This window comes from Coregonus lavaretus, assembly GCF_964263955.1.
Source record: "Coregonus lavaretus genome assembly, chromosome: 8".
Taxonomy (NCBI): Eukaryota; Metazoa; Chordata; class Actinopteri; order Salmoniformes; family Salmonidae; genus Coregonus; species Coregonus lavaretus.
The window spans coordinates 51,637,617-51,662,349 of record NC_139995.1 but is presented as its reverse complement, the minus strand read 5'-3'; the positions used below and the strand labels follow the sequence as shown (position 1 = coordinate 51,662,349).

The 24,733-nt window shown below is 42.8% G+C and overlaps 1 protein-coding gene across 1 annotated transcript in view; it reads left to right on the top strand.

Annotated features, from left to right (window-relative positions):
* The first annotated feature begins 1,423 nt into the window (after positions 1–1,423).
* The window catches only part of LOC311134086 (ral GTPase-activating protein subunit beta-like), a 77,175-nt gene continuing 53,865 nt past the window's right edge, over positions 1,424–24,733 (top strand). Inside the window, exons 1-9 of the mRNA XM_084167676.1 lie at positions 1,424–2,667; positions 11,934–12,147; positions 17,397–17,599; positions 18,172–18,341; positions 18,779–18,965; positions 19,233–19,364; positions 19,774–19,955; positions 23,489–23,640; positions 23,867–24,083. Coding sequence (XP_084023802.1) covers positions 11,971–12,147; positions 17,397–17,599; positions 18,172–18,341; positions 18,779–18,965; positions 19,233–19,364; positions 19,774–19,955; positions 23,489–23,640; positions 23,867–24,083 — 1,420 coding nt within the window. The 5' untranslated portion in view covers positions 1,424–2,667; positions 11,934–11,970. The remainder of the gene's footprint in view (positions 2,668–11,933; positions 12,148–17,396; positions 17,600–18,171; positions 18,342–18,778; positions 18,966–19,232; positions 19,365–19,773; positions 19,956–23,488; positions 23,641–23,866; positions 24,084–24,733) is intronic.

The window sequence follows — 24,733 nt, the reverse complement described above, 5'->3', positions numbered from 1 at the left end:
AGTGATGAAACGCTTCACCATCTGGCAGTCCGATGGACAAATCTGGGTTTGGCGGATGCCAGGAGAACGCTACATGCCTGAATGCATAGTGCAAACTGTAAAGTTTGGTGGAGGAGGAATAATGGTCTGGGGCTTTCTTTCATGGTTCGGGCTAGGCCCCTTAGCTCTAGTGAACGGAAATGTTAACGCTACAGCATACAATTACATTCTAGATGATTCTGTGCTTCCAACTTTGTGGCAACAGTTTGGGGAAGGCCCTTTCCTTTTTCAGCATGACAATGCCCCCGTGCAAAAAATGAGGTCCATACAGAAAGGGTTTGTCGAGATCGGTGTGGAAGAACTTGACTGGCCTGCACAGAGCCCTGACCTCAAGCCCATCGAACACCTTTGGGATGAATTGGAATGCCGACTGCGAGCCAGGCCTAATCACCCAACATCAGTGCCCGACCTCACTAATGCTTTTGTGGCTGAATGGAAGCAAGTCCCTGCAGAAATTTTCCAAAATCTAGTGGAAAGCCTTCTCAGAAGAGTGGATGCTGTTATAGCAGCAAAGAGGGGACCAACTCCATATTAATGCTCATGATTTTGGAATAAGATGTTCGACTAGCAGGTTTCCACATACTTTTGGGCATGTAGTGTAGTAAAGTCATGGCACTTATATAGCTCTCGAGAACCCAAGGCCATACAACCATTGGGCTCTCATTTGAACCATTGATCACAGCGCAGCCAATGTGAAGGCTACAACTGTCCCGACGCTCTGTCTAACTGTTAATAATCATTGTGTGCAATATGGTCTTGGAATCCTCCGAAAATCTATTTTCATATCACCACAAATTCATTTTACGAATACAAAAGATACACTTACTGTGCGCTGTTTTAACACATATTCCCACTGAGGTGTTTTGCGTTGCACATTTACCTGAACTATGACACTTCCTGAGCTAATGGAAACTCGGAAGGGAACACAAACAAATTTTTTTTTTTTGGAGTATTCAAGGGTTCCAAGCTTTTCACATTTCTCTTTCCTTCCCTAGATCCCTTTCCTCATGTTATTTCCTAGCTAATTTCCTTTCCTCATATACTTTCCTAATCCCCTAGTTTCCTTTCCTTCTTCCCTAACCCATTTCCTTATTTCATTTATTTGCTCCCTTCATGGACTGGTCAAATCCAGTAGAGGGCGCACTTGAGCTGAATATTATGATTGGGTACATTTAAAGGGATATACACCTCATAATTAACTGTTTTGAGAAACATTAGACTGTCGATTCTAGGGTTCTTTATTTTTTGGTGTGAAATATTGTGCACATTCGGATAAGTATTTTATTATTTCAGCAAGCTTCCTTTTTTTAAGTCATGAGATGATGTGTGACCGACACAGTTCAGTGGTCAGGATAGCCGTCAACCGGATGACGTCAGTGCGAATGTAGCTATTCTTGTCACTGGATGTTGATTTCCTTCAAATATGGTTCTGCTATATCCTTGTTTGTACTGTAAAGCTTGCTGAGAATACAGACGGTTGATATGACAGTCTTTCCCTCTGACACCGGTAAATAGCAACACACAGCCAGCTGTCGTTGATCTGTTGTGGTCTTGTTTTCATTAACTAGCTTAGCCAAACAACTAGCATGTGCGGCCTACAATAACAGTGAGACAGGGGAATCGACTATGCTAGCTAGTTACATGCCATAAGTAATGCTAATTTTGCAAACTAACGCGTAAATGTTCCAATTCATTGGCAGCATTGGATACCTAGGTAACTCGCGCCTGTTGAAGACGTTGGTTCACTTTTCAGCTAGCTAGCTGGACTCTGACCATTTCTGTGCGTTGATGTGTGTGATAGCCAGCGTCCAACGTTAACTAGAGCTAACCATAACTTTTCAAGTAGTAACATTAGCTAGCTAGTAGAACAAAACAGCCATTGTGTGGCTCGTTCAATCTGGGACTGATGTCTCGAAGTTTGTCATGGAGTTGTCAGTCTGGATGGCTTTTCTTTACATAGCAATAATTTGGTTTTTGGCTAGCTAGCCAACAACCTTGAGTCAAAACACCTTCAGCTAGCTAGTTAATCTTTTACTTACAACTCGTTTTTAGGCCGACCTAGCTAGTAGCAAGCTATCTCTAGAAATACATGTGCACTAAGTTATTGCTGTGCATGCCTTCTATGCTTTTCAAGATGACCTTTTACCGCGGTGCACCTGAACAGTGAGTGTCTCCAGTCCACTGGCACTGTTGGGCGCTTGCAAAGTTTCAAGTTGTATTAGTAGGCAGGGCTAATCCGTTTGTGGTTCTGGTATATCATCCAAATAAATCAATCGCAGCACGTTTTTGGACTCATACAGCAGTTTTTACCTGGTTAAGTACAATACCGTTGGGAACTAGATGGTAACTTTACAAGTAAAGTTCTGGGGCTTGATTTAGCTCTTTACAAGTATTTTTGTGGTAATGGAAGAAGTTTAAAAAGTTTTACTTTACTATTGAAAGCAAAGCAGTTACATATAGTAAATGTTAAATTTAGTAGTTTCATTACTCTAATAGACGACTATATCAACCTTATTACTTTGGATTGTGGGGCAGTTAGATCACAAAAATGTCTACACTACAGTAGTTGCGTGTGAACTGAAAGAAGAAAGGACAAAGAGATCTTCTGTCACAACATGGGAATAAAAGGTAGGATTATGTGGACAACACTCTTCATGTTGTGGGTTTCAGATAAAAATATTTACTTTTGTAAAACGTTCAGTGTAAATTAAATTTTATTTTAGTTGAATGATGATGTAATGATAACGTTTTAGGTTATTTGTGGAGATAAATATGATGGTGCATCTAGTGATGACAGCTCTTTAAAAGTACTTTTGTGGCAGTTGAAGAACTATGGAGAATAGGTTTGTATGTAGACCTACTGATAGCTAGCTGTAGTTCTATCTAATAAATAAACCATTTAGGCTAAAAGGGATCACTAAAAAGTCAAATTTCTGCAGAAAATGTGGTGTGCTTGTTTGAATGGGTTTTAAATAAGTTATAGTACATTTACATTTACGTCATTTAGCAGACGCTCTTATCCAGAGCGACTTACAAATAGTAGTGGTGGTGTCTGCAGTAGTAATGGTGGTGACTGGTTATCGTTGAAAAAGTAGGTAGATTAAAAGGTTGGTTGATAGGATAGCCTGAACATGTGAAAGTTGGTTTGGTGTCTCTAGCTTGAACGGTTCAAGAGTTACAATTATTGTTGGAGTGTATTATATGCTAATTTATGCATATTTAAGTAGTTATAATTTATAGTGCATACCAGAGCTAGACCAGAGCTGGTGTGAACCAGCGCTAGCTAGCTACACCCAGGACCAGAGCAGAAGTTGTGGTCAGTTGTGTGGTGGAGCAGGTTGAGAGCTTCAAGTTCCTTGGTGTCCACATCACCAACAAACTAACATGGTCCAAGAACACCAAGATAGTTGTAAAGAGGGCACAACAAAACCTATTCCCCCTAAGGAGACTGAAAAGATTTGGCATGGGTCCTCAGATCCTCAAAAGGTTCTACAGCTGCACCATCGAGAGCATCCTGACTGGTTGCATCACTGCCTGGTATGGCAACTGCTTGGCCTACGACCGCTAGGCACTACAGAGGGTAGTGCGTACGGCCCAGTACATCACTGGGGCCAAGCTTCCTGCCATCCAGGACTTCTATACCAGGCGGTGTCAGAGGAAGGCCCTAAAAATTGTCAAAGACTCCAGCCACCCTAGTCATAGACTGTTCTCTCTGCTACCTCACAGCAAGCGGTACCGGAGCGCCAAGTCTAGGTCCAAGAGGCTGCTAAACAGCTTCTACCCCCAAGCCATAAGACAAGACTCCTGAACATCAAATGCCCCCCCCCCCCCTTTTACGCTGCTGCTACTCTCTGTTTATTATCTATGCATAGTCACTTTAATAACCCTACCTACATGTACATATTACCTCAATTACCTCAGCTAACCGGTGCCCCCATACATTCCCTCGGTGCCGGTACCCCCTGTATATAGCCTCGCTATTGTTATTTTTACTGCTGCTCTTTAATTATTTGTTACTTTTTTTTGGGGGGGGGGGGGGTATTCTTTCTTAAAACTGCATTGTTGGTTAACGGCTTGTAAGTAAGCATTTCACTGTAAGGTCTACACCTGTTGTATTCGGCGCATGTGACAAATAAAAATGGATTTGATTTGAGTTAGTTGTGTTGCAGGTTCTTTCGGCTGTACAGGATGGACATGGTCAGTAGTTGTGTGGTTGTGGTCAGTAGTTCTGGTCAGTAGTTGTGGTCATTCGTTTTGTGGTCAGTAGTTGTGTTGTGGTCAGTAGTTGTTTTGTGGGTCAGTAGTTTTGTGGTCAGTAGTTATGGTAAGTAGATGTGTGTTTCATTAGTTCTGGTCAGTGGTTGTGGTCAGTAGTTGTGTGGTTGTGATCAGTCACTGTGGCCAGTAAAAGTGGTTAGTAGTTTTGTGGTTGTGGTCAGTAGTTTTGTTAAGTAGGTGTGGTGTTCAGTAGTAGTGGTCAGTCGCTTTGGTCAGTGGTTGTGGTCAGTAGCTGTGGTCAATAGTTGTGATTGTAGTCATTAGTTGTATGGTCAGTAGTTTTGGTAAGTAGCTGTGTGGTGTAGTTGTGGTCAGTAGATGTGGTCAATAGTTTTTTATGGTTGTGGTCAGTAGTTATGTGGTTTAGTAGTTGTGGTCAGTAGTTATGGGCAGTAGTGGTCAGTAATTTTATGGTCAGTGCTTGTTGCTATGAAGAAGTTGTCTCCCTCCGAGGCATGTGTTGCTAGGCAACCACCCTGCAGTGCCTTTGCAGGCCTGCTCCCTCCAAGACTAAAACCAGTGTGAGAAACATGCTAACAAAAGTTTGTGCTATAAAACTAAATAAATACTGCATGCTGACCAACAAAAACTATTTGCTAGATTCATGATAGTGTTGGACAAAGCAAGTGAACTTCAAAACGTGATGTAGTTTTATTGTAATTTGCAGCTGTTGTTGGCAAGTAATGAATCTGCTAGCTTCTGACATGACTTACTGCATCTGAAAGCAGTTGATGGGTTACTAAAACAGCTCTACCTCTTGATTGCTAGAAGCTATTCCTGTTCTGCTTTCTGATTTGAAAAGTAGAGGAAGATTCCATACAGCAAGTTTTTGTCTGACTTGTTGGGGTAGTGGTCAAAACGGCAGTTGTTTGGGAAAATGGTCATGTTTACTAAAACAGCTGTATCGTTAGATCCGTAGCAGATATTTTTGTTCCGACCTACAGTTTTGAGAAGCAGAGAAGTAGATAAAGATGTTGTAGCCTCTAACTTTTTATCTAACTTGTTGGGAAGGTGGTCAAATGTTCAGTTGTTTATAAAAAGTTATTGAAAATGTTTTTGATGCAGTTACTAAAACACCTGTAACGTTATATCGGTACCAGATAATAAGAGGTCGTTAACAATAAAACGTCACAATAGCGTTAGATTTGGCTGGTGGGGGGCAAGGAGACCCCCAGCTCCGCTAAAACCATTGACAACTACACTACATGGCCAGAAGTATGTGGACACCTGCTCTTCGAACATCTCATTCCAAAATCATGGGCATTAATATGGAGTTGGTCCCCCCTTTGCTGCTATAACAGCCACCACTCTTCTGGGAAGGCTTTCCACTAGATCTTGGAACATTGCTGCGGGGACTTGCTTCCATTCAGCCACGAGCATTAGTGAGGTCGGGAACGGATGTTGGGCGATTAGGCCTGACTCGCAGTCTGCGTTCCAATTCATCCCAAAGGTGTTCGATGGGGTTGCGGCCAGGGCTCTGTGCAGGCCAGTCAAGTTTTTCCACACCGATCTCGACAAACCATTTCTGTATGGACCTCGCTTTGTGCACGAGGGCATTGTCATGCTGAAACAGGGAAGGGCCTTCCCCAAACTATTACCACAAAGTTGGAAGCACAGACTCGTCTAGAATGTCATTGTATGCTGTAGTGTTACGATTTCCCTTATCTGGAACAAAAGGGCCTAGCCCGAACCATGAAAAACAGCTCCGGACCATTATTCCTCTTCCACCAAACTTTAAAGTTGGCACTATGCATTCGGGCAGGTAGCGTTCTCCTGGCATCCGCCGAACCCAGATTTGTCCGTCGGACTGCCAGCTGGTGAAGCGTGTTTCATCACTCCAGAGAACGTGTTTCCACTGCTCCAGCTTACACTTGGCATTGCGAATGATGATCTTAGGCTTGTGTGTGGCTGCTCGGCCATGGAAACTCATTTCATGAAGCTCCCGACTTACATTGTATTGTGCTGATGTTGCTTCCAGAAGCAGTTTGGAAATCTGTAGTGAGTGTTGCAACTGAGCACAGACGCTACACACTTCAGCAGTCGGCGGTCCCGTTCTGTGAGCTTGTGTGGCGTACCACTTCACGGCTGAGCTGTTGTTGCTCCTAGACATTTCTACTCACAATAACAGCACTTACTGTTGACCGGGGCAGCTCTAGCAGGTCAGAAATTTGATGAACTGACTTGTTGGAAAGGTGGCATCCTAGGACGGTGCCACGTTGAAAGTCACTGAGCTCTTCAGTAAGGCCATTCTACTGCCAATGTTTGTCCATGGAGATTGCATGGCTGTGTGCTCGATTTTATACACCTGTCAGCAACGGGTGTGGCTGAAATAGCCGAATCCACTCATTTGAAGGAGTGGCCACATACTTTTGTATATGTAGTGTATGTACAACACCAGCAACTAAGCAGTTCCGACCTCCTTTCATAATATCTTAGCTGTTTGGACTAACAAGATCATGGGTTTGAGTCCCAATCTCAAGCTACTACCTGCAGCGTTATTGTCAAAATAGGATGCCACCTGAACCTTCTGCAGGCCTAATGATGACATATTATTAATTTTATACTCAAATTAGCAGGATCTGGCTGCACATTCCACAGGTTCACTGTTTTTAATGTACACATTTATTTTTATTTTATTTATTAGGATCTTCATCAGCTGACGACAATGGCGACAGCTAGTCTTACTAGTGTCTGACAAATAACAAAAAATAAGTTACAGACAAAATTCTTTACAATTTACATACACTACCAGTCAAAAAGTTTGGACACACCTACTCATTCAAGGGTTTTTCTTCATTTTTTTCATTTTTTTACATTGTAGAATAGTAGTGAAGACATCAAAACTATGAAATAACACATATGGAATAATGTAGTAACCAAAAAAGTGTTAAACAAATCTAAATATATTTGAGATTTGAGATTCTTCAAATAGCCACCCTTTGCCTTGATGACAGCTTTGCACACTCTTGGCATTCTCTCAACCAGCTTCACCTGGAATGCTTTTCCAAAATTTAAACTGTGTAAGAGGAGTAGTGTTCCAAATAATAGTTATAGGTTTGTCGAAGACTCTGCTTCAATTTATATTACTGAAACATACGTTGAAAATGATGCTGTCGCTGCTTCCTGTTCACAAGACATTTTGATAAATAGCCCAATGTCAAAACAGTTTTAACGTGTCCAAATCAATAACCAATATGCAGAAACAGTTTGTGATATATTGAAAACCTAAACAAAAAATGTACTATCTACACATACATGTGCAACAATAATCATATTCCGAGCATCTAATAAATTGCACATGCACCAAAAACCCTGTTGTTTTGACAAGTGGCAATAAATCGCTGATATAAATTACGGGGGAAATCAGGTTGTATGTGCTGTTGAAACGAACACAACAACAAAAAGAAACACATGGAAACTGGATATATTTTTTACAGCACTGGTTAGCGAACAATCTGCAGAAGACAGTCAGATCCATTTTGGAGTGATGCATTTTGATTTGGGGGTCACCAAAACAGAAGAAGAAACGCAACACTTATTGATTGTCAATCACTCATAGTTATCGCGTTGAAATCAATTGCGCGAGAGGGGGAAATTGAGGTTGCACGTCCTGTTAACCCAGCTAAAAAAACACATGTAATCTGGGAATAATGTACATCACTGGTTAGAGGACAATTTGTAGACAGCTAGCTACATTTTGAAGTGTTGCATTTTGAGTCAAGTGGGTCGCCAACGCGGTAAGTGTAGCGTAACACTTTTTTTCTTCCATCAATATCATATTGAAATCTATAGAACAGGGGGCAAATGTTTGGCGTGTAGTGCTGTTTAAACTAACACTTTTCAAAGGCCACATGGAAACTTGGAATAACCTATACATGATTGGTTAGATGAGAATTTATATCTATATTTTGGAATGCCCAATGTTGATTTCGGAGGCTGCCATCACGGAAAAGGGAACAGACCACTTTTTCTGTTAACTTAAAATAATCACGACGCGGCACAGGATATCAACCGTGACAATGGTTGACTGCTATTTAAGTTCAAATTTGACCTTCAAATCCATGTATTGGTGTATGGCCAGCGACTTTTCTAGAGAGACCGTGCCATTTCCTGGCCATTTCATTAACTCCGCGTTCTAAGTCCTGAGCATCCCAGTGCGTGTGACTAAATCAAAGGTACAAAACCAAAGATATTGATCTGTTTTAAGCAATCAATCTTATGTCATTGTGATGACCTATACACTTTTATACTAACAATCACCAATCTGAGGTAAAAAGGATGTGTAATTCCGCAAAATTTTATGAGGTGAAAATTCAAGCTTGTGTAAGGTAGTAACACAAACTGTTACCACATTAGGGAAATTAGCGCAATATACAGTAAATGAATATGGCAAAATAATTTAATTAATTAAATTTAAAAAATAATAATATTAATAATTAATTAATTTGACATGTCAATTTAAGATGATAGTATATTGCAACAACATCATCTTTCTCACTCATTTAACCATTTTAGAGAGTTAAAAAATGCTCTCAAACACAATTTAACCGGGTGCTCTAGACTAGAGCGTATTGGCTGCACAGCCTGAACGTTTGACATCCCTAGTATTAGTGGTATGTACAGGATACACATGGTTCCGTCCAACAAAATGCTTCCTTGCAGGTTCCTTCTCAACAATGCCACAACAATAAGAAATAATAACAGATAAGAATACGAACATATACATTAAATGGGTCAGTAGAATATAATAAAACATTTCGCATAAGCATTTAACTCAATTTATAGTCACATTTTTGTATGTGTTTTGGATTATTTAGCAATAATAAGAGTCTGGTAGCAGCAGTTGTGTGTGGATGAGTGTACTGTGTATCTGAGTGAGTGCATGTGTGGAGAGTCAGTGCCAGGTGGTCAGTCCAGTTCAAGTGTGCATTTGGCACTCAGTGAGCCCTTTCTGTTAACATTCCATTCAGATCATTCTGGAAATAACACGTCAAGGCTCACTCCAGTTCAATGTTAACTTGTTATATAGCTAGCGCCTATGCACAGCGTTGGTCAACTTCAAATGTTCCTTATCACGCATAGTTCGCGTTTGACATATGTCGACTTTTCAAACTACATGAAAAGGTCAAACTGAATATACACTTGTGGGAATATCAGCACCAGGGTCCACTTTCTATGTAATGGTTATGGGTGTTTATTCAAGTTACAACCAAGCTTGCTTCAGGTTCCACTTTATATACTGAACAAAAATATAAACGCAACATGTAAAGTGTTGGTCCTATTTTTCATGAGATGAAATAAAAGATTCCAGAAATTTTCCGGATGCACAAAAAGCTTATTTCGCTTACATTTTGTGCACAAATTTGTTTACATCCCTGTTAGTGAACAGTTCTCCTTCGCCAAGATAATCCATCCATTGCTGTTGCCAGAGAATTCAATGTGAATTTCTCTACCATAAACTGCCCCCAACGTCGTTTTAGAGAATTTGGCAGTATAGTGAATTCGGAAAGTATTCAGACCCCTTGACTTTTTCCACATTTTGTTACGTTACAGCCTTATTCTAAAATTGATTAAATAAATACATTTCCTCATCAATCTACACACAATACCCCATAATGACAAAGCGAAAACAGATTTTTAGATTTGTTTGCAAATGTATTGAAAATATAAAACAGAAATACCTTATTTACATAAGTATTCAGACCCTTTGCTATGAGACTCGAAATTGAGCTCCGGTGCATCCTGTTTCCATTGATCAATCTTGAGATGTTTCTAAAACTTGATTTGAGTCCACCTGTGGTAAATTCAATTGATTGGACATGATTTGGAAAGGCACACACCTGTCTATATAAGGTCCCACAGTCAGAGCAAAAACCAAGCCATGAGGTCGAAGGAATTGCCCGAAGAGCTCCGAGACAGGATTGTGTCGAGGCACAGATCTGGGGAAGGGTACCAAAAACATTCTGCAGCATTGAAGGTTCCTAAGAACACAGTGGCCATCATTCTTAAATGTAAGAAGGTGACCAAGAACCCGATGGCCACTCTGACAGAGCTCCAGAGTTCCTCTGTAGAGATGGGAGAACCTTCCGTAAGGACAACTATCTCTGCAGCACTCTTCCTATCAGGCCTTTTATGGTAGAGTGGCCAGACGGAAACCACTCCTCAGTAAAAGGCACATGACAGCCCGCTTGGAGTTTGGCAAAAGGCACCTAAAGGACTCGGACCATGAGATACAAGATTCCCTGGTCTGATGAAACCAAGATTTAACTCTTTGGCCTGAATGCCAAGCGTCACGTCTGGAGGAAACCTGGCACCATCCCTACGGTGAAGAATGGTGGTGGCAGCATCATGCTGTGGGGATGTTTTTCAGCGGCAGGGACTGGAAGACTAGTCAGGATCGAGGGAAACGCTCCCCATCCAACCTGACAGAGCTTGAGAGGATCTGCAGAGAAGAATGGGAGAAACTCCCCAAATATAGGTGTGCCAAGCTTGTAACGTCATACCCAAGAAGATTTGAGGCTGTAATCGCTGCCAAAGGTGCTTCAACAAAGTACTGAGTAAAGGGTCTGAATACTTATGTAAATGTGATATATCAGTTAGTAATGTAATGTAATGTTTTATAAATTTGCACAAAAAAATACAATCCTGTTTTTGCTTGGTCATTGTGGGGTATTGTGTGTAGATTGAGGAGAAAAAACAAACAATCCATTGTTGAATAAGGCTGTAACGTAACAATGTGAAAAAAGTCAAGGGGTCTGAATACTTTCCGAATGCATCCAACTGGCCTCACAACCGCAGGCCACGTGTAACAAAGCCAGCCCAGGACCACCACATCTGGCTTTTTTCACCTGCGGGATCGTCTGAGGAGGGGGAGGGGGGTTGCTGAGGAGTATTTATTTTTGTTATGTTTAAAAAATATATTATTTTTTTTTTACACCTTTTTCTCCCCAATTTCATGATATCCAATTGGTAGTTACAGTCTTGTCCCATCGCTGTAACTCCCGTACGGACTCGGGAGAGGCGAAGGTCGAGAGCCATACGTCCTCCGAAACACGACCCTGGCCTGCGGTTGTGAGGCCAGTTGGATGTACAGTGCATTCGGAAAGTATTCAGACCCCTTGACTGCTTCTTGACACAATTGTGCGTCCCCTCATGGGTCTCCCGGTCGCAGCTGGCTGCGACACAGCCCGGGATCGAACCCGGATCAGTAGTGATGCCTCAAGCACTGCAGTGCTGAGGAGTATTTCTGTCTTGAATAAAGCCCTTTTGTGGGGAAAAACTCATTCCGATTGGCGGGCCTGGCTACCGAGTGGGTGGACCTGACTCCCAAGTGGGTGGGCCTATGCCCATCTATGACTGCGCCCCTGCCCAGTTATGTGAAATCCATTGATTAGGGCCTTATGAATTTATTTCAATTGACTGATTTCCTCCTATGAACTGTAACTCAGTAAAATCTTTGAAATAGTTGCGTTTTATTTTTTGGGTCAGTATAAGTAATGGTTATGAGTGTTTATTCAAGTTACAAACAGCTACAATCAAGTCCGCTTCAGGCTGGAGCCATCAGTCCACTCTGTAGTTTCCCCATATTCTGACTTCACTCCACTTTGTACACACAGGTAGCAATCGGACCCAGTAGGAGCGAACGCCACCACCATGTACTCGGAGTGGAGGTCTCTGCACCTGGTGGTGCAGAGCGACCAGGGCCACCTGAGTGTCCTTCACTCGTACCCTCCGGCAGTTGGGCGCGATGTGGCCAATGCAGTGGTTAAACCCCTGGGGGTGACCCTGGGCACCCCATCCACTGACAACCTGCTCAAGACAGACAAAGAGGTAGGAAGCCTTTGCTGACAACAACAGGTGTTTTTGCATAGCTGAATCAGATAGGTGTAACTAAGCTGTAAGGGTGAAGACTTTAGTTTTAATGTAACATGCACAAGTACAGTCAATACTAGAAAAAAAAACATAAGAGAAATATGAAATACACAACAAGTAAGTAAGCATACTATATACGGGGTCAGTTCCAATACCATATTTACAATGTGCAGGGATACTGGAGTGATGGATGTAGATATGTATAGGGGTAAGGTGACTATATACAGGGTCAGTTCCAATACCATATTTACAATGTGCAGGGATACTGGAGTGATGGAGGTAGATATGTATGGGGTAAGGTGACTAGGCAACAGGATATAAGATAAACAGAGTAGCAGCAGCTTGTAAGTGAGTGGTTGTGTGTGTAGAGTCATTATAAATGTACAGTGCCTATTTTGTTGCATTACAACCTGTAATTTAAATTGATTTTTATTTGGATTTCATCTAATGGACATACACAAAATAGTCAAAATTGGTGAAGTGAAATGAAAAAAATAACTTGTTTCAAAAAATTCAAAAAAATTAATAACGGAAAAGTGGTGCGTGCATATGTATTCACACCTTTGCTATGAAGCACCTAAATAAGATCTGGTGCAACCAATTACCTTAAGAAGTCACATAATTAGTTAAATAAAGTCCACCTGTGTGCAATCTAAGTGTCACATGATCTGTCACATGATCCCAGTATATATACACCTGTTCTGAAAGGCCCCAGAGTCTGCAACACCACTAAGCAAGGTGCACCACCAAGCAAGAGGCACCATGAAGACCAAGGAGCTCTCCAAACAGGTCAGGGACAAAGTTGTGGAGAAGTACTGATCAGGGTTGGGTTATAAAAAAATATCAGAAACTTTGAACATCCCATGGAGCACAATTAAAAAATTGAAAGAATATGGCACCACAACAAACCTGCCAAGAGAGGGCCGCCCAATCAGAGAGGCAACAAAGTGACCAAAGATAACCCTGAAGGAGCTGCAAAGCTCCACAGCGGAGATTGGAGTATCTGTCCATACAGTGAGGGAAAAAAGTATTTGATCCCCTGCTGATTTTGTAAATTTGCCCACTGACAAAGACATGATCAGTCTATAATTTTAATGGTAGGTTTATTTGAACAGAGAGAGACAGAATAACAACAAAAAATCCAGAAAAATGCATGTCAAAAATGTTATAAATTGATTTGCATTTTAATGAGGGAAATAAGTATTTGACCCCTCTGCAAAACATGACTTAGTACTTGGTGGCAAAACCCTTGTTGGCAATCACAGAGGTCAGACGTTTCTTGTAGTTGGCCACCAGGTTTGCACACATATCAGGAGGGATTTTGTCCCACTCCTCTTTGCAGATCTTCTCCAAGTCATTAAGGTTTCGAGGCTGACGTTTGGCAACTCGAACCTTCAGCTCCCTCCACAGATTTCCTATGGGATTAAGGTCTGGAGACTGGCTAGGCCACTCCAGGACCTTAATGTGCTTCTTCTTGAGCCACTCCTTTGTTGCCTTGGCCGTGTGTTTTGGGTCATTGTCATGCTGGAATACCCATCCACGACCCATTTTCAATGCCCTGGCTGAGGGAAGGAGGTTCTCACCCAAGATTTGACGGTACATGGCCCCGTCCATCGTCCCTTTGATGCAGTCAAGTTGTCCTGTCCCCTTAGCAGAAAAACACCCCCAAAGCATAATGTTTCCACCTCCATGTTTGATGGTGGGGATGGTGTTATTGGGGTCATAGGCAGCATTCCTCCTCTTCCAAACACAGCGAGTTAAGTTGATGCCAAAGAGCTCGATTTTGGTCTCATCTGACCACAACACTTTCACCCAGTTCTCCTCTGAATCATTAGATGTTCATTGGCAAACTTCAGACGGGCCTGTATATGTGCTTTCTTGAGCAGGGGGACCTTGCGGGCGCTGCAGGATTTCAGTCCTTCACGGCGTAGTGTGTTACCAATTGTTTTCTTGTTGACTATGGTCCCAGCTGCCTTGAGATCATTGACAAGACCTCCCGTGTAGTTCTGCGCTGTTTCCTCACCGTTCTCATGATCATTGCAACTCCACGAGGTGAGATCTTGTATGGAGCCCCAGGACAAGGGAGATTGACAGTTATTTTGTGTTTCTTCCATTTGCGAATAATCGCACCAACTGTTGTCACCTTCTCACCAAGCTGCATGGCAATGGTCTTGTAGCCCATTCCAGCCTTGTGTAGGTCTACAATCTTGTCCCTGACATCCTTGGAGAGATCTTTGGTCTTGGCCATGGTGGAGAGTTTGGAATCTGATTGATTGATTGCTTCTGTGGACAGGTGTCTTTTATACAGGTAACAAGCTGAGATTAGGAGCACTCCCTTTAATAGTGTGCTCCTAATCTCAGCTCGTTACCTGTATAAAAGACACCTGCGAGGCAGAAATCTTTCTGATTGAGAGGGGGTCAAATACTTATTTCCCTCATTAAAATGCAAATCAATTTATAACATTTTTGACATGTGTTTTTCTGGATTTTTTTGTTGTTATTCTGCCTCTCACTGTTCAAATAAACCTACCATTAAAATTATAGATTGATCATTTCTTTGTCAGTGGGCAAATGTACAAAATCAGCAGGGGATCAAATACTTTTTTCCCTCACTGTATATGTTGCCCCTTGGCAGCTTTATCAGAAAACACGGCATTGATTTTCACTGCTACGCATACAATGCACAACTTAAAATGTCTGTGTCACCAGAGGATTATAGCTCCAGAGATAAGTTATTATACTGTACAGTGATTTAAATACTCTGATGGCTCACAACTTCCTCCAGCTAAATCAAGACAAGACTGAGGTACTTACTATTGGAGCCAAAGCACAGAGAGAGAATCTGGGCACACATACTTTTGCTAGCCGCTTTACGTGCATGTTATGTGTGAATGTGTAGGGCCCTGTGAGTGTGCATAGAGACTAAAAGAAAAAGGTCAATGAGGATACAAGGTTGACTCAGTCTGTGTAGCTATTTTGTTAGCTATTTATCAGTCTTATTGCTTGGGGATAGAAGCTGTTCAAGAGCCTGTTGGTGCCAGACTTGATGCACCAGTACCGCTTGCCGTGCGGAAGCAGAGAGAATAGTCTATGGCTTGGGTGGTTGGAGTCTTTAACCATTTTCCGGGCCTTCCTACCACACCGCCTGATATAGATGTCCTGGATGGCATGGAGCTCGGTCCCAGTGATGTACTGGGCTGTTCGCACCACCCTTTGTAGAGCCATGCCATCGAGGGCGGTGCTATTACCATACCAGGCAGTGATGCAGCCAGTCAATATGCTCTTAATGGTCCAGCTGTATAACTTTTTTAGGATTTCAAGGCCCATGCCAAACTTTTTCAACCTCCTGAGGGGGAAGCGGCGCTGTCACGCCTTCTTCACTACTGTGCGCGTGTGTTTGGACAATGTTTTTATGACTTTATAGTGATTTGGACACAGAGGAATTTGAAGCTCTCAAACTCCTCCACTGTGGCCCCGTCGATGTGGATGGGGCGTGCTCAACCCCTCTCCCCCTCTCCCCCTGTTTCCTGTAGTCCACGATCAGCTCCTTGGTCTTACTGACATTGAGGGAGAGGTTGTTGTTCTGGCACCACACTGCCAGGTCACTGACCTCCTCCCTGTAGGCTGAGATTTGACTTGACTTGGCCCAATTGTTGCAGCATTTGACATTCAAGGGGAATAGAAAGTGAAGTTAGAATGCCAACTTGTTTCTAGGGTAGTTGATGTTTGCTCTATGTATGGGGAGGGTATTTTAATGTCAAGGTCAACTTCATTGGCACTTATTCTAATTGAAAAGTAAAAGTTTCTTCCGTCTTTAGCTCCAAGTTCCTCTGACATTGTGTTTGAGGAACTAGGCAGAACATAAGCTACATGACCTTAACACGCCCTTGATGGGCTTTTTCAGTCCCTTATTTTTATAAAACCAAGGAGGCTGAACGGTCACCTGCACATTAGGACTCAACTACCTCCTGGCGAATGGAAACTTTTTTATTTTTTATTTTTTTTGTACTGCACGCTTGATTGAAACCCATACACACACACACACACACACACACACACACACCACCTCCCCCTCTACATTCCATTGTGTTTTCAAATCTCTTCTCTCTCTGATTGTTGCTGGGTGAAAAATAGTATTTGGCTTTACCCCCTTTTGTCCTTGCTGCTCACTTCCTCATCATGTTTGCCTTGTCGCTCGGACAGCCCCAGGCCTCTGGGCTCGCTTGATAACATTGAGAGGATTTCCTGTGTATCCCCCTGGGGCATTCGACCCCTGCAACTTTATTGACTGTTTCTCCACCCCAGTGGACTACGGCTCCTTGAGCTCGCCCCAGTCCCAGTCCCAGCAGCCATTTAGAGGAATGGCTTGATTGTAATAGGGCCAGGCTAAGGAAAAATGTAAGCCATCTGCCAAAGAATGTACGCATTCTCTTATTAAGTGCCTCCTTGTCTTTCCTGCTGGTTTTAGTTTGCCTGATAATTCTATTAACATAGCACTGGGCTATGTAACAGCTTGTAGGGCTTGTGTTTTGTACAACCATCCCATATTTGAGATGGTAGTATTTTAGGATAATACTGTATTTGTTAAATAAATGGATAGTTCACCTAGCATGGTGGAACCAGCCTAGTCAAATCAAATCAAATTTTATTTGCCACATGCGCCGAATACAACAGATGTAGACCCTTAGTGAAATGCTTACTTACAAGCTCTTAACCAACAATGCAGTTTTTAAGAAAATAATAGATACGTTTTTATTTTTATTTTTTATAATTAAATAATAAAGAGCAGGTGTAAAATAAAATAACAGTAGGGAGGCTATATACAGGGGGTACCGGTACAGAGCCCTAATAGCTGTCTTCACCTTCCTGTTTTGACACGTGAAGTGATATAGAATGGTGAACGTTGCAAGGCTGGTTCCACCATGCTCTAGTTCACCTACCTCTCCAAATTAGATGAACCATCCCTTTAGCCCTGTGTTTGAAATGAGCTAATTTCACGACAATCATAATAATTAGGCCTAAACACTTCTTTTTAACTTAACGCACAATTAGGCCATCTTATTTTGATTGGCTTTCAAGTGTTAAAACATGAATCCACCCTGTCCCCATGTATTCAGCAATCACTGACATGACATCTGACTGTCCAGCTTGTCCAATGCATCCACCTCTTTCTAACAACAGAGTTCTCTGTGTGATGTGATTTACAGGTGAAGTGGACGATGGAGGTGCTCTGCTACGGCCTGACCCTTCCTCTGGACGGGGACACGGTCAAGCTGTGTGTGGACGTCTACACGGACTGGATGATGGCGCTGGTCACTCCTCGCAACTCCATCCCCCAGCCCATCGTCAAGGAGCCCAACTTCTACGTGCAGACCATCCTCAAACACCTCCACAACCTCTTCATGCCCAGGTACAAGCTAACTGTATGTCTACGCTCTCTGGCTAACTGTTGTCTACGTTCTAGTTAGCCGCTAACTTTGTGTCTAAGCTCTCTGGCTAACAATGTGTCTACGCTCTATTTAGCCGCTAACTGTGTGTCTACGCTCTAGCTAGCCGCTAACTGTGTGTCTACGCTCTAGCTAGCTGCTAACTGTGTGTCTACGCTCTAGCTAGCCGCTAACTGTGTGTCTACGCTCTAGATAGCCGCTAACTGTGTGTCTACGCTCTGGCTTACTGTGTGTCTACGCTATAGCTAACAGCTAACTGTATGTCTACGCTCTAGCTAACCGCTAACTATGGGGTATCTTATGCAATGTTCTACATTACAACTTCTTGACCTTAAGGCTCCAACCTCTAAAAGTTGCAGTACATTGCTTATGTAACATGGTAATTGTAAATAGGGACAGATACCCTCCATTAGTTCATCAAACCAAATCACAAGGCTTAGAGAGAACGGAGTATGGAAGAGGTTTATTACAGGCTTCTCTTTATAAATGTGGTCCCCAACTCTCTCTTTCTTCACCTCCCTCCCTCCTCTTTTAGGCCGGAGCACTACAGCCCCATGCACTTCCGGCTGTGCCAGCAGGTGCTGACGGCAGTGCTGAAGCTGGCCAGGGATTCGGGCAGCGGCATGGCCCGGGAGACCTGGGAGGTGTTGCTGCTCTTCCTGCTACGCATAAATGACACTCTGCTAGCCCCGCCCACTGTCGGAGGTCAGTCCATCGGAACAGATGCAATTAGGCTGCCTTTACACTGGCAGCCCAATTCTGATCTTTTGCCCAATTATCGTCAAAAGAGCTGATTTGATTGGTCAGAAGACCAATTAGTAGAAAAATATCAGAATTGGGCTGCCTGTGTATAGGCAGCCTTTGAGTACTTTTCGTAGTGTCGTGGGGAACTTCTAACATCCACTTAAGTCAAATGTTTACTTAGTCTCCCATTGATATCAATACATAATTAATAAGTGGATATTAGGATTTGTCCCATAATGGTTTTGGCTTTGACTAAGTTAATTGACTTAGTTGCTAATATTACTATTTAGTTCCAAATGAAGATGCAGTGTTCTTTCTCATATGCTATTTTATGCACCCAGAACATTCTTCCTATTCAAAGTTACTCACCCCTGTCCGCCATCCCCCAACTCTCTCAGGTGGGATAGCGGAGAAGCTGGCTGAGAAGCTGATCAGCGTTCTGTTTGAGGTGTGGTTCATGGCCTGCACACGCTGCTTCCCCACGCCGCCCTACTGGAAGACGGCCAGGGAGATGCTGGCCAACTGGAGGCACCACCCGCCCGTGGTGGAGCAGTGGAGCAAGGTCATTGCTGCCCTCACCTCCAGGTAGCCACACCACAACAAGACCAGTGGTCGCCAACCCTGTGTTTGCAGGCTTTTGTTTACGCTCAGTGCTTAAACATATGGGTCCCGTTCAGTAGGGCATAACGTTTTGAAACATATGTGAGTGCTCAAGTTCAGGTAGGACAAAACTAGTTGGATAACAGGCAGGAGTCATTTCTCTCAGCAGTCATTTCTAGATAAAAAATGTTTGTTAATGTTCAAATAAGAAATGGTTGAAATGGAAAGTGTAAATGTTCTGTTTTGGCACAGACTGTTGCGGTTCACCTACGGTCCGTCCTTCCCCCTGTACAAAGTCCCAGAGGAGGAGGCCAACCTCATCCCTACTGAGATGGACAATGACTGTGTGGCTCAGACCTGGTTCCGCTTTCTGCACATGCTGAGGTGAGTTCCACACAGCTAGCTATCTGGGTCTGTGTCACAGAATAAGAGTTATTACTGTTTACACCTGGAATGTATTCGGTATAAATGCTCCCCGATGACCTAATTTTAGTATAATAAAATGATACTGGGATGACTTTTTTTGGATCATCATCCGAGACAGATCACACTGTTTATTTCAATGAAGAACATACTGGATGGACCTCACTTTTTTTTATCCAAAGGTACAAGAAAATGATTCTAGATGATCTAAGAAAGTGATCTGGGGAAATATTGTAGTAAATATTGTAATAGGCTACATCAATGTAACTGTTACTCTCTCATGGCTGGGTTGTGGAGAGAAATAACATGCTCAGGACCAATTTTTGCACCTCGACATTAAAAGTCCCCCCTCCCGCTCCTTCTCTTGCAGTAACCCGGTGGACCTGAGCAGCCCTTTGACGGTCAGCTCCACGCCAAAGTTCCAGGAGCAGCTGCTGGGGGTGAGCGGCGTACCCCAGGAGGTGATCCAACATCACCCCTGTCTCAAGCAACTGCCCCAGATCTTTTTCAGGGCCATGAGGGGGGTCAGCTGCCTGGTGGACGCCTTCCTGGGTAAGACTACCTCACCTCACCTTAGCATTGCTTTTTATCCATACTGTTACAGTTGACTTTGGCCCTGTCCAGAAACATCCCCTAGCCTCTTCCTCTAGGCAATTCATGTAGATCAGGGCCCGTATTCATAAAGCTTCTCAGAGTAGGAGTGCTGATCAAGGATCAGTTTTTCCCTTATATATCGTAATTAATAAGATGACATCGACGAGGGGGGGACCTGATTCCAGATCAGCATTCCCTACTCCGAGACAATTTCTTAATACGGGCCCTTAAAAATTGGATAGGTATGTAATGATATTAGTTCCATGTTGTCCACTGATAGGCTGGCTGGAGATTTTTTCATATTTCTTACACATATCCAATCCCTTCAGTTCTCATGTTTTGCTGGAGAACTTCTGACCAAGAGATCATGTACATCTTCCGTCCCCTCTAGGTGTTGGGGTCGCAAAGAGAGAGATTCGAGAGAAACTGCCCTCTTATGGTACTTAGTAAACTGCGTCTTTGTCATTCAAATGAAGGGTAAAAGGGTTCTGATTTTGTGGACAATGATCATGGAAAGCATGGAAAGATGTTATTTGACTTAGTAACACCTTGATTTTATGACCAGCAACGACTAAAGGCTTTTGTTAATGGGTTGACCCCTCAACTTGTCCTGGCTTGTTTACTGGCTTTTAAACAAGAACCAGACATTTTCAAATGAAAAGAGCTTTATTGTAATTTTCTCATTTCATTTCTCTACTGTCTTGTGCCCGTTGAGCTACACCAGGGCTCTCCAACCCTGTTCCTGGAGAGCTACCGTCCTGTAGGTTTTCACTCCAACCCTAATTAGGAGGGTCCAGGAACAGAGTTGGAATGCCCTGCTCTACACCTCCCAACAGTCTTAGACTTCAACCATGTTTGTATTTCTGAACTCAAGCAGACCTCTCTGCATTTTGGCCCTATACTTAATCAAAGCACTGTCACGCAGTCTATATACTTCCCTAAATCTCTTGACATCCCCATGTTTAAAGAAACACATACATTGTTTCTAGCATGCAACGCAACACTACTTCGATTCATCTTTTGGTTAATAGTAGTAGACCCCCATTTTGAAAATCGCAGACTAGGATTAGCTATGTGGCCAATTATGTCTTACAGTACAGTGCACAAACACAGAACGTCTTTAATAAATACCTAACATAACTTCATAACTTGTTGAGCAGTTATTTGGCCCAACAACTAAACCTCCATTTTGTGTTTCAGCTTTTCTGTCATTTTTCTCTTTTTCTTTCTTGTTCTAGTTTCTTCTTCTTCGTCCCCAGAAACAGCGCTAGTGTCTCTCTCTCCCTCAGGAGTGACAGTTTCTCCTAGGACCAATATACGTGACAGACTTCCCTCTCTAGGTACACTATTAAACCGGACCTAACCCAATCAAATCCAATCATTAACATTGCACAGGCGTCTGTGGACATAACGAACTGGATTTCCTGTAGTGGTGTTTGGGCATAAGACAAAAGGTGCCACACTTCTACAGTCACGAAAAACAACATACTCATACACATCTATGGGAGGAAAAAAAAACATTCACCGTGTCAGAATGTGAAACTGCGAAGTTGTTTTTGATTCTTCATTTTGATCGATGGCTGTGTCAGCTGCCAAAAGAACAGGTGAATGTTGTCATGGTTGGTTTGTCGGCGTTCTGATATTCCAGGCTGTGCTTTGACCACTTTCTTTCCTTCAGGTGCCGCCGTGTCTAGGAACAATTTCCGAGAAAGGCTTCACTCCATGCCCTCCTATGGTACTCTGTAGTAGTTTGCTCCCAAACAATCATAAAGGGAGCTGAATACATTTTGATGGATTTGCTGGGGTTGGCAAAAAGCTGATTTGTGTGGTGAACGTAGCTGGTGCATGCACTTAAAGGGCAACTCCACCACTTTTAAACCTCATTTTCATTATCTCCAGCACAATACCAGTGTCAACATATGTGAAAATGGCACTTTTGTAGAAACAAATATGAAGTTAAAAGTTCTACCTGAGGACATCATAAAACGTTTCAACATTTTAAAAACACTAACTGAGATTCGCTGTGATGTGGAGAGCAAGAAAATACCCTCCCTTGGGCTAGAAACTTGTTGCAGGTTTTGGAAATCACAGTTTGTTTACTTTTAATCTTATAAAAATCATTATTTTTTCTTATGACCTTATCTTTTTAATCACTTAGAAATGTGCTGTTTTCACATATGTAAACACTGGTTTGGTGCTGGAGATTATGAATATGAGGTTGAAAAATGGTGGACATGCCCTTTTAAATCCATAATCACTTTCAGGACCGCAGCGACAAACAGTCTCAATCCTGAAAACCTCACTTCCCTACCCCTGTATTTTGGGTCTTTTCATATAGGCTAGTAGAAAAGCATTACACATTTACAGTATAGGCCTGTTAGTAATAACCCCTCGCTTTGACTATACTATTGTAAGCTTTTTAGGTACACTTGAATTGAAGCAGCCTTTCATGATTCTGTCAATATAAATGCATAATGGATGATATAGCAAGGTATGACTGTTTATGACAATCAAACCTGCTCTTATCCTTCCTTATCAACCAGAAAATAGATTTGATCAACTTTGAAAGTTATAATGGAGATAATTGGTTGGGGAAAGTGTTGTCATAATCTTCCATGGCGTGTTTGGAGAGACATTGTGTAGTGTGTGTGGCAGCATCACCGTGGCAATGTATGTCAAGTTGCTTCAAGACTTGTGTTTATAAAACATATCCTCGTTAGCTTAGCTAGCAAACCCACTAAACGGACCATACAGTCCAATTGGCATCTGCAGCAGTTTGGTGCACCACGTTGCATCATCAGTGCTGAAATCTGTGAAAGATGGCTATCAATCAATCAAATGTATTTATAAAGCCCTTTTTACATCAGCAGATGTCACAAAGTGCTTATACAGAAACCCAGTTTACCTATAAATTGTTTTGGGCTTCACTGAAAATTGCAGAAAGAGGTTTAGAGGGTTTGATCCATGTGGTAATGTGAAGCACTCACCCAATCAATGTCAGTGTGGACAGTAACTATATGCATGTATCTGTTTGATAGTCTGCGCCAAGCATCTGAATAAGTAAAGTGTTGTCAATCAAAATTAGCTATCTAGCCACCCCAAGGCTATGAAGCGAAAATGTGACATTGGGAAACTTGCTCGATGTATTGTGGTGTGGATTTTTCTCTCTTAAAAAAAAAATGTATATACTTATTTTTATAAATGTTTTACATTGTTCCTTTATCTGTGGTGAATATCACCCAGCAAAGAAGACATCTATCCACATCACATGGCTTGTGCATTTTGAGCTGGTATCTTTCTCTCTTGTGGAGGAAGGGTGAACCGCAAAGATGATGAGCTGCCAATGTTGACGTTACTAACATCGTCCCTGATCCGAGTGGCGCTTCTAACCAAAATATGGGTGGAGGGGAAATGGGACCCGATTGGTCCTTGCTGTTTTCACCTGAAACACCAGAATATCCTCTGATGCGCCTCCTCTCTCTCTCCCTCAGGTATCTCCCGCCCCCGGTCGGACAGTGCCCCGCCCACCCCTATCAACAGACTGAGCGTGCCGCCGCCCCCCACCACCACCAACACCACGCCCCCTCACAGCCGCCGCAACAAACCCACGGGGGTCATCAAGACGGCCAGTAAAACCTCCACAGTAGGTTCCTACACCAGAGTAGTTTTTTCCTCAGATGGCCCATTTGTATCAGAGTAAAATCGAGATCTGAAGTAAAATGGGAGAAATACGGCATCCCTTTGCCAAGGAAGCCTCAGACGATCATGGGAATAAATATTAATGTCCCATAACATTTATATTCTTAATATGCCCGTTTGACAGTGAATTAATTCATTCCTGGTTATCCCCCACCCTCCTACCCATCCAGGCGAATATGACGCACCAACCCAAAGTGTCCCACCAGCCGTCCTCCACCTCTCCACTGTCCAGCCCCAACCTGACCAGCTCTGAGCCCCGGCCGCTGCCCGCCCCCACTAGGCCCAAGGTCAACAGTGTCCTCAACCTGTTTGGCCAGTGGCTGTTTGACGCCGCACTGGTGCACTGCAAGCTCCACACGGGCCTGAGCCGAGACAATAGCTTGACTGGTAAGGTCAGGGTCGGAGGTTAAGTGTCAAAAACTGGTTTGATTAGTACTGGGTGCGTCTCAATAGTCTAAAGTTGCTTCCTTTCCTTTATTGTCTCTTATTTAGCTGTGAAAACACAGGCCAGGGATGTTGTGAAAACATTCATATAGAAATATATTATATAGAGCAATCATGTCAGCTCTATTCCGATATTTCTATCTGTAAATGAATGTTCCACATTTGCCTAATGAACATGGCCCATTCCAAAAGGATATGCAGGATGTTCATCTGGGAAATGGTATTCACCATTTCTACTCCTTCAGACCAGTGGATGAAACGAAAGGAGACAAGAAGATGAATCCACTTCAGACTATTGAGATGCACCCATGGTGTTATTTGTCTTACATGTCATTTCCTTATGCCATTTTTGTATTTTATTCCAACCTGCAAGATGAACTGACATCTCTGGTAAAACAATTGGCCAGTGCACTTTAGCATTGTGACCACGATACCGATCCACCATCGTTCATCTCAGAATAATCTCCCTTCTCTACTATTATTGCGGTTTCATTTATTTTTGTTTTTGGTGGTTTTATTGGCATAGGACAGTGAAGAGGAGACGAGAGAGTCGAGGGTATACATGTGTGTCCCGGGGTCTGTGGCACTAACTG